The sequence below is a fragment of the Dipodomys ordii genome, unplaced genomic scaffold, assembly GCF_000151885.1.
Source record: "Dipodomys ordii isolate 6190 unplaced genomic scaffold, Dord_2.0 Scaffold10, whole genome shotgun sequence".
NCBI classification, from domain to species: Eukaryota; Metazoa; Chordata; class Mammalia; order Rodentia; family Heteromyidae; genus Dipodomys; species Dipodomys ordii.
The window spans coordinates 26,105,754-26,120,208 of record NW_012267226.1 but is presented as its reverse complement, the minus strand read 5'-3'; the positions used below and the strand labels follow the sequence as shown (position 1 = coordinate 26,120,208).

General features: G+C 45.1%; 1 protein-coding gene across 1 annotated transcript in view; it reads left to right on the top strand.

Annotated features, from left to right (window-relative positions):
• The window catches only part of Amotl1 (angiomotin like 1), a 65,659-nt gene that overhangs the window by 36,117 nt on the left and 15,087 nt on the right, over positions 1-14,455 (top strand). The window contains 3 exon segments of the mRNA XM_013009540.1: positions 9-95; positions 6,006-6,150; positions 8,024-8,113. Of these exon segments, the coding sequence (XP_012864994.1) occupies positions 9-95; positions 6,006-6,150; positions 8,024-8,113 (322 nt within the window).

The following is a 14,455-nucleotide window of genomic DNA, read 5'->3' as shown; positions in this document are numbered from 1 at the left end:
GAGCCCAGCAGATGGTGGAGATCCTAACCGAGGAAAATCGCGTGCTTCACCAGGAGCTTCAGGGTTACTATGACAATGCCGACACGCTGCACAAGGTACGTGACTCCCAGGCAAGGGGCTGGGCTTCCTGGAAGGAATGGATTCCTCGCCTCTTCGTGAGGCAAGGGGTTGATGAGGACTGACTCGCCAGTGTTTCTTGCGGCCCCTTTTTGTGCAGGAACTGTGTAAGGCTTTAAGGAGTCAAAAATAAGTATGACCTGGTGCCCAAGGCCTGCAGTGCTAGAGCTTGTGTTCCCAAAGGGGAGTGAGTTAATACTGCCGGGGAGTATGCAGCAGCTTTGGTAGGGACAGACTCTGGGGCTAAGTAGGGCTCCCCAGGCTCGGAAGAGGAAACAGCAACGTGGGAATGAGTGGAGAGTATTTCCCTCTAAATCTAGGAATCTTGGGAAACTTGTGATGGTCATGTTTGTTTCATTGAGTGATAACTAAAACAATGTTACCTCGACACTGGAGGGTCACAGGTACAGGTTATTGAGCTAGAAGGTTTGTCGTTTAAGTGGTAGACTTACTTAAGAAGTGTGAGAACCCTAGGTTCAAAACCTAGTGCCACAAAAAGAAAGGGGAAGGGAGAGAGGAAGCGGGGAAGGGTGCCAGTTACCATGCTCCTTCCTTTCCTTGCCCCCTGTGAGGATGGACGACACTGAGTCCCTGAAGCTCCTGCAGGTGTCACGGAGCTATCAAATCGCATGGCAGCCTTTTATCCTTAGAACTTCCTGCTAAGAGCTGGAGTAAAGAAGAGACATATCCGTCGGGCGCTGGTGGCTCACGCCTGTAATCCTAGCTACTCAGGAGGCTGAGATCTGAGGATCGCGGTTCAAAGCCAGCCCGGGCAGGAGCGACTGTGAGACTCCTATCTCCAATAAACCACCAGAAAACCGGAAGTGGCGCTGTAGCTCAAGTGGTAGAGCGCTCACCTTGAGCTGAAGAGCTGAGGGACAGCGCCCAGGCCCAGAGTTCAAGCCCCATGACCGACAAAAAAAAAAAAAAGAAGAGACATATCCCCCTAGCAAGAGCAATGTCACCTGGGTCTGATGTGTGCAGGATACAGAGAGGTCTGTTTTCAATAAGAAAGCCACAGGACCCTGAGTTGCATTTCTAAGGGATGAGGACATGTGGTAGTAGTGCTGAGTCTTAAGTGTCTGATCCTGTCCTGGAAATAGGGGCTTTAGGGAGAGACAGTAGGAACGCCGCTCTCCATGGTTCCTTTGGCCTCATGTGAGAGGGTCCTGTCTGACCGTTCCGTGTGCATACTCACAGTGCTCTCACAGGTAAAGGCTCTCTTCATGAGGGTTGGGTACGCTCCATTCTCAGTGGTCCAGGCTAGACTGGTGTTTTGGCCACACGCTCCCAGGTCTGACTCTGTCATTACTTAGTGGTACTTTCACAGGTAAGGTGGTCTTTTCACTGTCAGTAAAAAGCTGGTAGCAGTGTATTTGATGGCACAAACGTTCACAGATCTGCCAAAGCAGGTCTGGGCCGAGTTTTTACCGCAGGGCTGGAGTTCCCTGTAGTCAAGTCTCTGGTCTGGACTCCAGGGAGCTCTGGCTGCCCTTATTGGAGGGCCAGAAACAAACAGGGCTGCCTGGAGGTTGTACCTGAGACCTTAGAGGTTGACAAACATAACATGTTACCTTTTGGCTCCAGCTTGTTTCTGACACCCTCCAGGACCGCTCCTCCTTTGTGTAGCCCAAGCATTAGGAAGACCCACTCAACACCTAAGGAACCCAGTATTTCTTCTCCCCTAAAGCATCTCAAGGGCAGACATTTCTGAGAGCTCTGTAGCCTCCCCTGAGGACCTTGTGGTGCGGCCTTTACATGGGTGGTACAGAGAGGTCTTGACTGTCTCATTATTATGTACTTTTCTACTGACCAGTAGCATGTACCTCTTTCTTGTGTTAGATGTACAATTCTCTGTGTCTCTGTCTCTTTGCCGCTCTCCCTATGCCAATACTTGGTCTTGAACTCAGGGCCTCACACCCTCATTTTTGGCTTCTTTTCTCCTGCTTGATGCTCTACCGCTTGAGCCAGTCTAGCCAGAGCTCACCTCCAGTGTAGCATTTTTCAGGTTAATTGGTTAACTGGAGATGACTTTTCTGCATGGGCTGTCTTTGAACCGCCATCCTCCAGGTCTCGGCCCCTGACAGGCCAGGATTGCAGATGTGTGAACCACTCTTGCCTATCTGTACATTTGTCTTTTGAAAAATAAAGTCTTAGCCAGGCGCTGGTGGCTCACGCCTGTAATCCTAGCTACTCAGGAGGCTGAGATCTGAGGATCGCGGTTCAAAGCCAGCCCAGGCAGGAGAAACTGTGAGACTCCTATCTCCAATAAACCACCAGAAAACCGGAAGTGGCGCTGTAGCTCAAGTGGTAGAGCGCTGAAGAGCTGAGGGACAGCGCCCACGCCCAGAGTTCAAGCCCCACGACCGACAAAAAAAAAAAAAAAGAAAAGAAAAATAAAGTCTTCCAATGTATAATTTCTTTGCATAGAGGATGATCCTTAGACTTTGTGGCCAAAAGGGATGAAATGAGTGCTGAACAAGAAGACAAAAGTTGTTCTGCTTCTTGAATCTACAACTGTTTCACTCCCTGGACTATTATAAATGCGTCTGTGAATACTGTGTTCTGTTGTCCCATCACAGGTTAAGACAGTTGTCAATTTGCAGCCCTAAATTTTTGTTGTACACATCTCTAGCAAGGAGGATATGTGACTTAAGTTATGAGGTTATGATGAAGCCAGGCTCAGAACTTAGGATTTTAAATCCTGGTGGTGTAGTTTTTCCTGTTGCATAAAAGGGCAGAAGGAGGAAGTTGGGGGGAGGATAGGGATGGGCAGTGTGCCTCCAGGGGAGACAGCTGTCACGACTTCCGCAGACTTCCCAGAGGGAAATCAGACTGCCAGGGGAGAGTTCTAAGCTTGTTTTCAAATATTGTGCATTCCAGATAAATGATACCTAGTTTATCAAATGGTGATCCTCAGATCCCAGCTTCGTGAGCAGCTAGAATTATAGGCATGAGCCATTGGTGCCTGGCCTAGCTTATCTTCTAGGCCACACAGTAGTTCTTTTTAAGAAAACATGAACGTTTTAATCAGCATAAAATTATATTTGGGCATTTTCCTTTCTGTAATCTGTTTGAATCGTAGTGCTGCTCTTTCTAGGCTGTCCTTCCTGTTTGAATCTGCACTGCGTGTTGGGGCTCTGCCTTCCGTTACAGTATCGGTCGAGACTGGGAGCGTTCTTCCGGGTGGTGTGATTCAGGAAGGCCTCCCGTGTCCTGGGCTTGCAGGATGAGTGCCCTTCTCAGGGTCGGTGAGCCTTTTTATGACTTGATGGTGCTCTGCAGCCTTTGTCGGCACTCCCTGCTCATGCTCATCTGACCAGAAACAAAGACCTCCCCTCAGCATACAATGATGTTTTGGAGCTCTCTCTTTTGAAAACAAAATTAAAAGGAAGGAGCATTGTGCAGTAGCACTGTGAATACAACTTAGGACATGCTATTCTCTGTGCTACCATGTTACCCACAAGTCATGGTGTCTGGAAGAACAGAAAAGCTTCCTGGGAGATAGCAGATAGTGGAGAGCCAACTCTGGCAAGTTCAGCCATAGGGAAATTTAAAGAGCTAGCAAAAGGAGTGTGGATATCTGGGTCCAAGGGCCTTCTAACTCTCCACCAGCCTCACCCGACTGTCTTGGCTGTATTGTCACTTCTAGGAGCATTGGCTATGATTTTCCCCTTTTGAAAGCTTTTCACTTCTTGGACCTAGGATACCACTGGAGTCTCTCTCCTCCCTCACCCAGCCTTCTCTCTCTTGGGTTTCTAGACTTGTGACAGTTTTGTCTTCATTTTTTTTTTTTTTTGGTTGGTCGTAGGGCTTGAACTCGGGGCCTGGGCGCTGTCCTTCAGCTCAAGGCGAGCGCTCTACCACTTGAGCTACAGCGCCACTTCCGGTTTTCTGGTAGTTTATTGGAGATAGGAGTCTCACGGTTTCTCCTGCCCGGGCTGGCTTTGAACCACGATCCTCAGATCTCAGCCTCCTGAGTAGCTAGGATTACAGGCGTGAGCCACCAGCGCCCGGCTTGTCTTCATTCTTGACCTTTGTCATGCATTCACTGATGATGCTGCACATACTTTCCTGATTTTCAGACCTATACCTCCACCTGCTAATGGGAAGTCTTTGATATTCTGCTGATCCCAAGCGTAGTATTTTTGTTGCTAAACAGGTTTTCTTTCTTCAGGAAACCTGTTCTCTTACCATCATTTATCTTGGTTACGTTGTATTACCCATCTTCTACACTATTTGTCTTTGATTGCTTTCTCCCTTACCAGTTAGACCCAGTCACCAAGACCTGCTAATTTGCTCTTCAGTGTCCTTAGGTTTTGTGTTTTAATGTGTCCATCCTACTTTATGTCTTGTAATCTGTTGCTCAACTGTTTACATTATCTTTGCACCTAGACTTATTGTGTTCTGTTTCATCCATTCCTGCTGTGTAAGATGCTGTAGTCCACCTCTCCAAGGCTCTTCTTTACCCTGCTTCCTCCCAGAACTCTACCTTGCCTATTACATGAAGTCTTTCCTTTGGTCCTGGCTCCTGCCACTTCTACCTATTCTCATCCCGAACCATCCATGAGGCGGAAGATAGATGTGGACTTATTTTCATGATGATACTTCTTGCTCATTTTCTGCCTAGAATGCCCAAACCCACTGACCTTTCTTAGAAGAGAAACAGGAAAATTTCCTATTTGCCTTCATGGCTTATTTCAAATGAAATGAGATAGTTTTCAAGGAGCCCCTTTTCTTCCCCTGTTAAATTAATTATGCCATCTCTAGGTCTTAAGGCATTTTGCTATCATACCCCTCAGACCTCTCTATATTGTATAGGTGCCTGTGGTTGGGTACACACCAGCTTAGCCTGTGAGCTGCTAAAGTTGAGAATTATCTTGTTTCTTTGTGTATTCTGAGGCCCAGGAGACTCTCCACACATTGTAAACAAAGAATGAACACACATTAGTGTGTGTGTTATTCAGAGAAGCACAGTGAGCAGCTTTCTGACCTAGGTAGTTTCCTTTAGAAAATAGGTTTCCATGACACTACTCTCCTCTAGAAGGACCAAAATTGTGGTGCTGGCCTCCCGGAGCCCAGTGAGATGCATTAGCAATTTCATTCTGTCAGCTCTGCGTCAGATTCCCTCTCCCACAGTAGCACAGCAAGTGTCCAAATGTACAGACCTCTCACCTTTCCTCCTGCATTCAAGCACAATTGAAGGATCTTCAAAAACATGATTGTCTTAGACTCTTGTTACAGCAGTTACCGCTACTTGTCAATTTATATGTGCTGTAAGCCAAGTATTCCTCAGTTAAAGTTTCCAATTTGGTGCAATATAGAAAAATAACATTTTAATCCTGTATCTCTCAATTCCTGCACACATGGAGACTTTCTGTGGTACATTTGTTTACACTTTGCTAAAAGCTCATTGATCTTTCATAGAGGTACTTTCACAGACAAGAAGTAAAAATACTCTGTAATCACTCGTAATGAAGCCTCTGACAGGGGAGAAGGTCTATAGGAAGACAGAGTATTGCACTTAAGCGTCTAGAGGTTTGGGTTTTGGTTGTGTTTGGCTTTCCATATTTTAACCTTTTCGTGTTAAATTGGAATGGTAATACTAGTTACACATGGGCACCGAAATGTAAGAGGTTTAAATTGGGTTTAGATTTATGCCTAGTATCAGTACCGAGAAACTTACAAGGTAACACTGGAGGGTCTAGCCAGACTTAGGCATCTGTCCTGACAGGAACCTAACTGACCTTTAAAGGACAGAATGGGGGCGAAATTGATTCCACGGGAATTTGGTAGACACGAAATGTGAGGTGCATCTGAAATGCTAAGCATCTCTGTTCCTGAAACACTGGCGTGGATGCCACCTCAATGCCAGTTCTTTCTTACAGTTTGAAAAAGAACTTCAGAGAATTTCGGAAGCCTATGAGAGTCTGGTCAAGTCTACCACTAAGCGAGAGTCGCTGGACAAGGCAATGAGAAACAAGCTGGAAGGGGAAATCAGAAGACTGCACGACTTCAACAGAGACCTTAGAGGCATGTCACCTTCTACCTGTATTCTCTCCACCCTGACTACCTGTGTAGTTGACAGCTTGGTCCAGAGCCAGATTGCTTTGCCACCATGCTCTTCTTCCTGTATCAGATAATCCTGTAACTGTCATCAGCCCGGAGAAAGTGGAGGTGCTAAAACAGCAGAGCTCTTCTCTTCTGTCTTATTTATTGACATTGCAGCAAGGAGCTTTTGAAGTGGCCGTGGCGGGAGGATATGGACGGAAGAGAGTCTGTGTGCGAATGTGACTCACCATTGTCTGACTAGGAACGTTAGAGACCAGTGTTGGATGCACTTGCCTTTCCAGATGAGGCTGAGTCACCTGGTAGAATTCTTTGGGAGCCAGAGTCTCACTTGCTAGAGCTAATGTAGAGGATAAAGCTAGACATATGCTCACCCTTCAGGAAAGATAGAAGACCCATACCTCCTCGAAAGGTAAAAGCCACTGCATCTTTCTGTTAATAACATGAAAATTATTTAATTCGACGCTTCTGAAGGACTTTAAAACAATAGTTTTCTGTTTCTCTTTATAACCTCAGTTGTTCATTCTAAGAGGTAAGCACTTTTCTCAGCTTTTCCCTTCTGGTAGGGGCCTTCGTGGTTCTCCGCTTTCAGTAGAATGCATGCGTGAATATATGTGATTGTTGAAGTCTTTTACACCTTATGAGAACCCTAGTGGCCCTACAATTCTCCAGAGCAGTGACTTTATTACTAGCAGTGTTTTTCCTCAAGCAGTTATTTGTCATATCTTCATTTATATTACTTTTTCTCTTATATTGTCCCAAAATCATGCTCAGATTTGGGGTCAAGCAACTATCACATCATTTTGATTTTGTGCATGTTACTCATTGCCGAGTAAAACAGAACTTTTGCTTTTTTATTTCTTTTCATGGATTGCTTAATTACATCTCCACATCAATTCTATGTGGTTTACTTCCAGCCTTCTTCTTTCCAAGATACGTGATAATACAACCCATGAATTCTTACCTCTCTCTTTTTTTGGGGGGGGGAGGGTCGGTTGTGGAGCTTGAACTCTGGGCTTGGGAACTGTCCCTGTACTCTTCAGCTCAAGGCGAGTGCTCTACCACTTGAGCCACAGCGCCACTTCCGGTCTTCTGAGTGGTTTATTGGAGATAAGAGTATCATGGAATTTCTTGCCAGGGCTGGCTTTGAACCGCAATCCTCATATCTCAGCCTCCTGAGTAGCTAGGATGACAGGTGTGAGCCACCGGTGCCCAGCCTCTCTTTCAGTTAGCAAGCCATTTTCCAGCTGCCTCATACATTCCAGCACTCAATGTATGAGTAGTCCCCACTAGTTAGGACCTAAGCCTTTTTCTGTTGGCTGTCACATATCCAATAAATACTTGCTGAGCTGCATCATTTAATTGAATAAATAAAGATATGCCAAGTGGTTTGAGTGAATGTAGAACTCACTATATAGTCTTCATCCATTAGTCATTCTGACCTGGGAATTAATTTGTTACTTTTATTAATTTTGTTTTCAGGTAGTAGTTACTGTATGAAATCTAGGGCTATTGGTCAAAGTTGGAGTAGGGCTTGGTTAGAGGTTATGAAGACTGCGTGTCTGTGAGAGGATTTCAAAGTGGAGGTTTAGGGTTCAGAAGCAGTGAGGTAGTCTCAACCTGTCCAGCATTGCTGGTGCACAGGGGCACAGGTGGCATCTCAGGCCTTTCTTTAGATGTTCTTTAGAATTCATTTATTGTTCTTCCCCAAGAATAGTTCACTTTGGGGCTCCCGCCTGAGTATCCCTTCGTACTCAGTGCTTGTAGTCTCCTTTATTTAAGACTCCTTGCTTAAACTCATATATAAGTCTTTTAATTATCTTCTCTTTGTTCACAGATCGACTGGAGACGGCCAACAGGCAGCTGTCTAGCAGGGAATACGAGGAGCATGAAGACATGGTTGCAGAGGGGCATTTTGCTTCTCAGAGTGAGTCTCTCCGTTTACCCCCAAGTTAGTGGTGGCTGGGGGAAAAGAATCCTAGCAGTTTTCAGCGGGACTGATGGCAATTGCTTTTTGTGTGGTAATTTAGCATACAGTCTGCTGTGTCCTCTGTCCTTCTAATCTACAATTCCTCTCTGTCTCGCTATAATTTGTCCAAGGAGTAGCAACACCAATAGAAATGCTGCTTCCTGACACTCACTGTTTTAATGGGTCATAACTTCTTTTCTTCGAGAAAGCAAAAGAGGCCAATGGTGAGGTCTGGACTTGTGTCCGGCTGAGGAAGAACTCTGATTGGCTGGCAGGTTGGGGAACTCTGGATTGGCTGGCAGGTTGGGGAAGAACTCTGATTGGCTGACAGGTTGGGGAAGAACTCTGGATTGGCTGGCAGGTTGAGGAAGAACTCTGGATTGGTTGGCAGGTTGGGGAACTCTGGATTGGCTGGCAGGTTGAGGAAGAAGTCTGGATTAGCTGCCTCTTTCGCAGCATGTAAGCCACAGAAATCATTGCACTATCGTATTTTTTTATTTTTTGCCAGTCCTTAGACTTAAACTGAGGGCCTGGGCACTGTCCCTGAGCTTTTTTTTGCTAAAGGCTAGCGCTCTATCACTTGAGCCACAGTGCCACTTCTAGCTTTTTTCTACTCGTGTGGTACTAAGGAATGGAACCCAGGGCTTCATACATGCTAGGCGAGCACTCTACCACTAAGCCACATTCCCAGCCCCACACTGTCTATCTTGGTGTGTCATTTCTCATTCCAAGAAGCTGCTGAACTAATTTCAGCCAGGAACAGTGAAGAAAAATTCTGCCTACTATTCACAAAGATGTTGATCCAGTTGCTGAGGGGAACAGTGACTGGTATGAAAGTACTAAAGAGAACCATGACAACTGGGTTCTCAACCTACAGCATTCCATTTTTTCTTGATGGATTTCTGAGGTCGGTCAGCACAGATGTGGCTTCCAGAGCATGTCATGTTATAGAGTGGCACTTTGATGCATAGGTTCCACACCCTACCTGCTAATGACTGGAAAATAATTGGCAAAGTTTCTGGTTGTCAGTACTGTTGGGTGGGTTTAATTTCCTTTGATTCTTTTAGTTTCTTCATGATTCAATTTTAATTTTTAACCCCCCACTTGATTAAAAAATCTTGTTGGCGAGTGAACATTAATATTGTTTGGGGTTTTGTTGGGGATGTTTTTCATAGTCTTGCAGATTCATACGAAGCTACTTGCTTTTCTGGCCATCTCATCGCTAGCCGTCACTGACAGCGCTGCTTGCTCTGTGTGCTCTGTGGCCATCCTGCCCCCTTGTTAGGGTACATTAGTCACTTAATTCAGGTCAGTCCCTTGCATCTGATGGCCCTATTTATTCTGGACCAGGCTGGTGCTGATGGAATTCTAGGGTTTAATATTGTATGAGCTCAGGCACATTCCTGAAGACTACCTTCTGGCTCAGAGTTGTAATTTCCATAATTAGGCAACAAGGCCCTTCCCACTTTATAAGGAATGGTGTGTTCTGTGCAGACATGCTCCACTCTATTTCAATGGCATAGACAAGAAAGACCAGAAGCACTTTTCAAGTATTTAGGGATATCTCAGTATTGTTATGTGATGTAATGGAATCTAGGCAGGGCGTCTCAAGACATGAGGGAAAATTATTTAGAAACAGTTTAAAACTATTCAAATTTCTTTTTTTCTTTTTACTTTGGTCCTTTTTCTTCCACCACCCCCACTTTTTTTCTAAGTAGAATGACACTCGAGAAAATTTTTTTTCATTAAGAAAAGTAATGTTGAATGCTGGTGGCACAGGAGGGCATGAGCTACACTTGAGGCCGAGATCACGATTTGAAGCCAGACAGGAAAGGCCCTGACACCCTTATCTCCAGTTTACAAAAAAACCTGGACGTGGTGCTGTGGCTCGAGTGGCAGAGCTCGAGCCTTGAACAGACAGAGTGCAGAGACCCTGCCTAGCCCTGAGTTGAAACCTCATGATGGAGGAAATTAAAAAGGAAGTAATACTGGGATATGGTGGTGCACATCTCTCACCCTCTGGAGTCTTCCAAGTTCAAAGCCAGCCTGAACTACTTAGTGAGACCCTGTCTCAAACAAACAAACAAAAGAAATAGACACCCCTACCTGCAACTACTTGATATTAACTTAATCCATTTTATGTTCCCTTGATTCCTTTCTTCTTTTATAAAGTCACAGTAGTTTATAAATGTATGAAGTCTTAATATGAAATAGAGAAGGGCCTAGACTAAAAGAATCCCTCTATATGGAGTTACTTAAAGACTTTGTTTACAAAAATTTACAATTTATATGAATTATTTTCCAAATTCTACACAGTTCTGAGGACTTTATAAATGGGTGTGCGTTAAGATCTTAGACAACCGTACAGCATCTTCGTGAGTGGAGTCTGCTTTGGAAAGGAAGTGGCTTTTTTCTGCCCTCCCTAAGGTGTTCCTAAGGTGTCCGGGCCCCGTCTGCAGGCCTGCTTGCTTGGCTTTCCTGCCCCACCAGACTCGCCAAGGAGGAAGGCAGCGTAGCTCCCGCCGGAGGAGGAGGCCTAGACCTTCCTCTTGCTTTGTGTTTGCTTGCCTGTTCCCTGCGCAGGCCTGGCTCTCCACACGTTTTGCAGCTTCACGGGTTGAGGGTCACCTCCAGCCCATCTGCAGCCTCAGAGATTCCTTCCTCTTACCTTGTTGTGATTGTGCTGGAGGTGGTGTTGGCTCTGACATGTGCAAGATCTGCCAGTGACCAGCCAGGTACTGACGGTGAGCGGCGCAGCCCGGAGCCACAGCCTGGGAGCTGCCGCCCCCTGGGAAGCTGTCTTGCCTCCATTAGCCTCTTTCCTTTAGGCTGACCACTACCATTCCCAGGACTGTGCAGCTTTAAGATGTTTTATAGGCCTGGGCCCCAGCCGGGAGGAGCCTGAGCTGGAAGGTGGGCGGAGGGGGTGAGGCGCCTGAGCTGGAGGCGGAGCAGGTGAGGCGCCTGAGCCCTCTTGGTCAGCATTGACGGGCAGCAGGTCCCCTGCACGGCAGCCAGGCGCCCTCCGTCCACAGGGCATCGGTGTGTGCTCACCCAGTGTGAAGGGAAAGGACACTCACTGTGGACTCTTGATTTTCCACGCATAAAGAATGGAACTGGCTTTTCCAGTGTTGATGTCTGCTGTCAAGCAAGTGAACGTGGGTTACGGTCTTCATTTACATTAAAATGTGTTTTGCTTAGAATTACTATTTCAAGGTTAAACATCCAGCTTTTTTTATAGTTCACATTTTTCTTTTGCAGTACATAGCTAGATAAGTGGATAGAGTAAGTGTAGACTGAGAATGTTTGCATTTCATCCATTTGCATTTCAGGTAGTGTCAGGGAGCCGCCTTTTGCCCTGACAGTGCAGAGCCAGAAAGTCTACTTAAGACCTCAACTTAAAGGTCAGTTGTTTGGGGTAGGCTTCCTAAGATCTATTAGATCTTCCCCTTACATGTTCCTCACACCTGTGTTCCCCTCTGTATAGACTCATCGCATTGGGAAAGGTGACTGTGTAATCATGTCCTGTCTTCCCCTGTCCTGTGCACATACCAAAGACAGGGCCAGTCTGTCATCTGCACCATTGTAGTCCAGCTTTGCCTTTCCAGAGCGTGGCCCGGTGTCTGCTGCTTAGAGCATTCAACAAACACTTGCTCAATGTTGACTGAAGTGGTGATTGCCACATATTCAACGAAATGGTAATAGGCAATCTGTGAACTCGTTGTGTTCTGTGCCACGATCAGCAATCTTTCTGTTGCAGACCAGGTAGTCAGTATTTCAGGCTTTGAGGCAATAACTACTCAACTCTGTTCATGTAGCCCAAAAGCCACTGCAGTTGATTCATAAATAAGGAGGAGTGGCTATGTAAGAATAAAACATTACTTCCATATCAGGCTGTAGTTGAATGTGGCCACAGTCCTTACTTTTCTTCCTTCAGTTCCAGACAGTAGTAATGGAAGAAGAAGAGGAAGAAAGACCCCAAGCAAAAGAAGTAAAGATTTAAGGTAGATGCAAAAGAACTATCAAAGTATTTCCAAGATTTCACTTCATAAGCTGCCTTCATTTATAAACCATGATGTAATTGTCCTTGTCTTTTTTAATCCAGTGTTGGGGAACATGGTTATTATTTGTGGAATGCAGAAACTGAGACAGGTAGAAACACAGCCGAAGGCTTAGCTGCCAGTGAAGAGGGGCCACAGGGTGCCGGGGTACTTGATTGTCTGGGCCCCTGAGGCCTGGCCACAGTCACACACTAGTCTTTAAAACCAGAACTGCCTGAGCTACCATCTCATGAGCACTGTTAGTGACAGTCTCAGAGCTGTTGATCTCATGACTTAAGTTTATCCTTCAAGTGGCTTGCAAGTTTGCGCCTGATATTTCTCCTCTGGTCCTAGTTCAGGCCAGCCTGGGATAGTCAAAGCTGCCAACACTAACTGAGTAATTACTATGAGCCAAGCACTCTTTTGGATACATTATCTGTATGTACATTGTTTCTTTTAATCCTCCAAACAAACCTTCAAGATACAGGTATTGCTTCAGGTATGCTACAGATGAGGAAACTGAGCCCTGGGAAGGATGAGTGACTTTTTGGGTTATACAAGCTGTTAAATGGAGCAGCTTTGAACCCAGGTCATTGTGATTGCCCTTGGGAGCCACTCCTGGGACCAGGGGCTGAGAAAGGCCAGAATGTGAAAAGTGGCAGTGTTGGGCTTCCAGTTATTTTAGGCCTCGGCACGCTGAACTGTTTTACAAAAGAAGAAATTGCAGCCAAGGGCAGGTTTGCCTGAAGTCCTGCAGGTGTTCCACAGCTAGGACTGGAACTTCCCAATTTTTTTCCTTCCCTTTTTCCAGAAGATTTCTTGGTGTGGGGTTGGGTGACAACATCCCATTTTTACCCTGAGAAGGATTCTGTATAGCACACACACACACACACAAAAAAAAAAAAACCCAACATTTTCTATACTAGAAGTTATTATATTTGGCTGCAAATACCTTAGCCAGAATTGTTACTAGTGATACATTCAGACCACCATCCCAATGTGTTCTGCTAGAATTGACATTCTATGCCTTCTTTATTCAACTTTGAACCAGTACCAATTGTAGTAAAAGACTTGCTGATAATCCAGTGTATCCTCTGCAGATAATTTTTATTTTATAAAAATTGTAGTCTAAAACGTCGTGTTCAGAAAACATCTGTATTCAAACCTTTTGTTCATTGTATGATAAAAAGCAAACAATACAGTGGGAACTGTGGTTTTTTACTGTTAAGTTTTTGGAACTATTTTTAGTTTATGAATTATAGTGAGAGTCTACAGCTGTATGTTGATGGAGCCAGAGAACGTTGAGGGAACAGAGTGTTTAAGTCCAGGAAATTTGGTCTTATGCCATTGAAAATAAGCTTGCATCTGCTACTAATTTTCTTCCTTAGAAAGACTGGTTTGTGTCTTGCTTCTCAGCAGGTTACAAAATGACAATAGGAGGGGTTGCAGAAATTAAAATAAAGGAAGGAAGAACAAATGTATAATTGCAGGCAACACATTTCTTTCTCCCTGGTCAGTCTTACCATGGATCACTTCTTTTTCCCCCTTGAGTCTTTGTGCCAGACCCTGGTGCTGGGTCTCAGCCGCTACCGTCTGTGAGAGCTATGTGAGGAACAGAGGGCGGGGTGCAACCTCAGTGCTGGCTTCAGTCCCCATCCCCCCAACAAACGAACAAACAGAAACATCGAAGGCGTTATCGTGTATAGATATGCATAATATATGTACCTAGATACATATTAGATCTTCAGTTAAATGCAAATGAGTATGTACATTTTACTATATACATATTAAACACAGTAAATTTGTACGTCTTAAGGTTTAGTTGGCCTTCCATTTCTGTACTTACCACATACATGGTTTTCATCAGTCACTAGTTGAAAATATTTGGAAAACTGTTTTCATCTGTAGTGAACATACGCATATGGTTTTCCTGTCATTCCTTAAACAATACTGTATAACAACTATTTTCATTGTATTGGATATTATAATTAACCCAGAGATGAATTGGGTATATGGTAGAATGTGTTATATGCAGATTCTATGCCACTTTTATTGAAAATTTTTTAAATTGGGGGGCTGCGAAGATGGCCCAGTGGTAGAGTGCTTGCCGTGCATACATTAGGCCCTGGGTTCTATTCCATAGCACCACACAAGCAGAAAAAGCCGGAAGTGGCGCTGTGGCTCAAGTGGTAAAGTACTAGCCTTGAGCTGAAGATCTGAGGGACAGAGCCCAGGCCCAGAGTTCAGGCCCCATGACTGG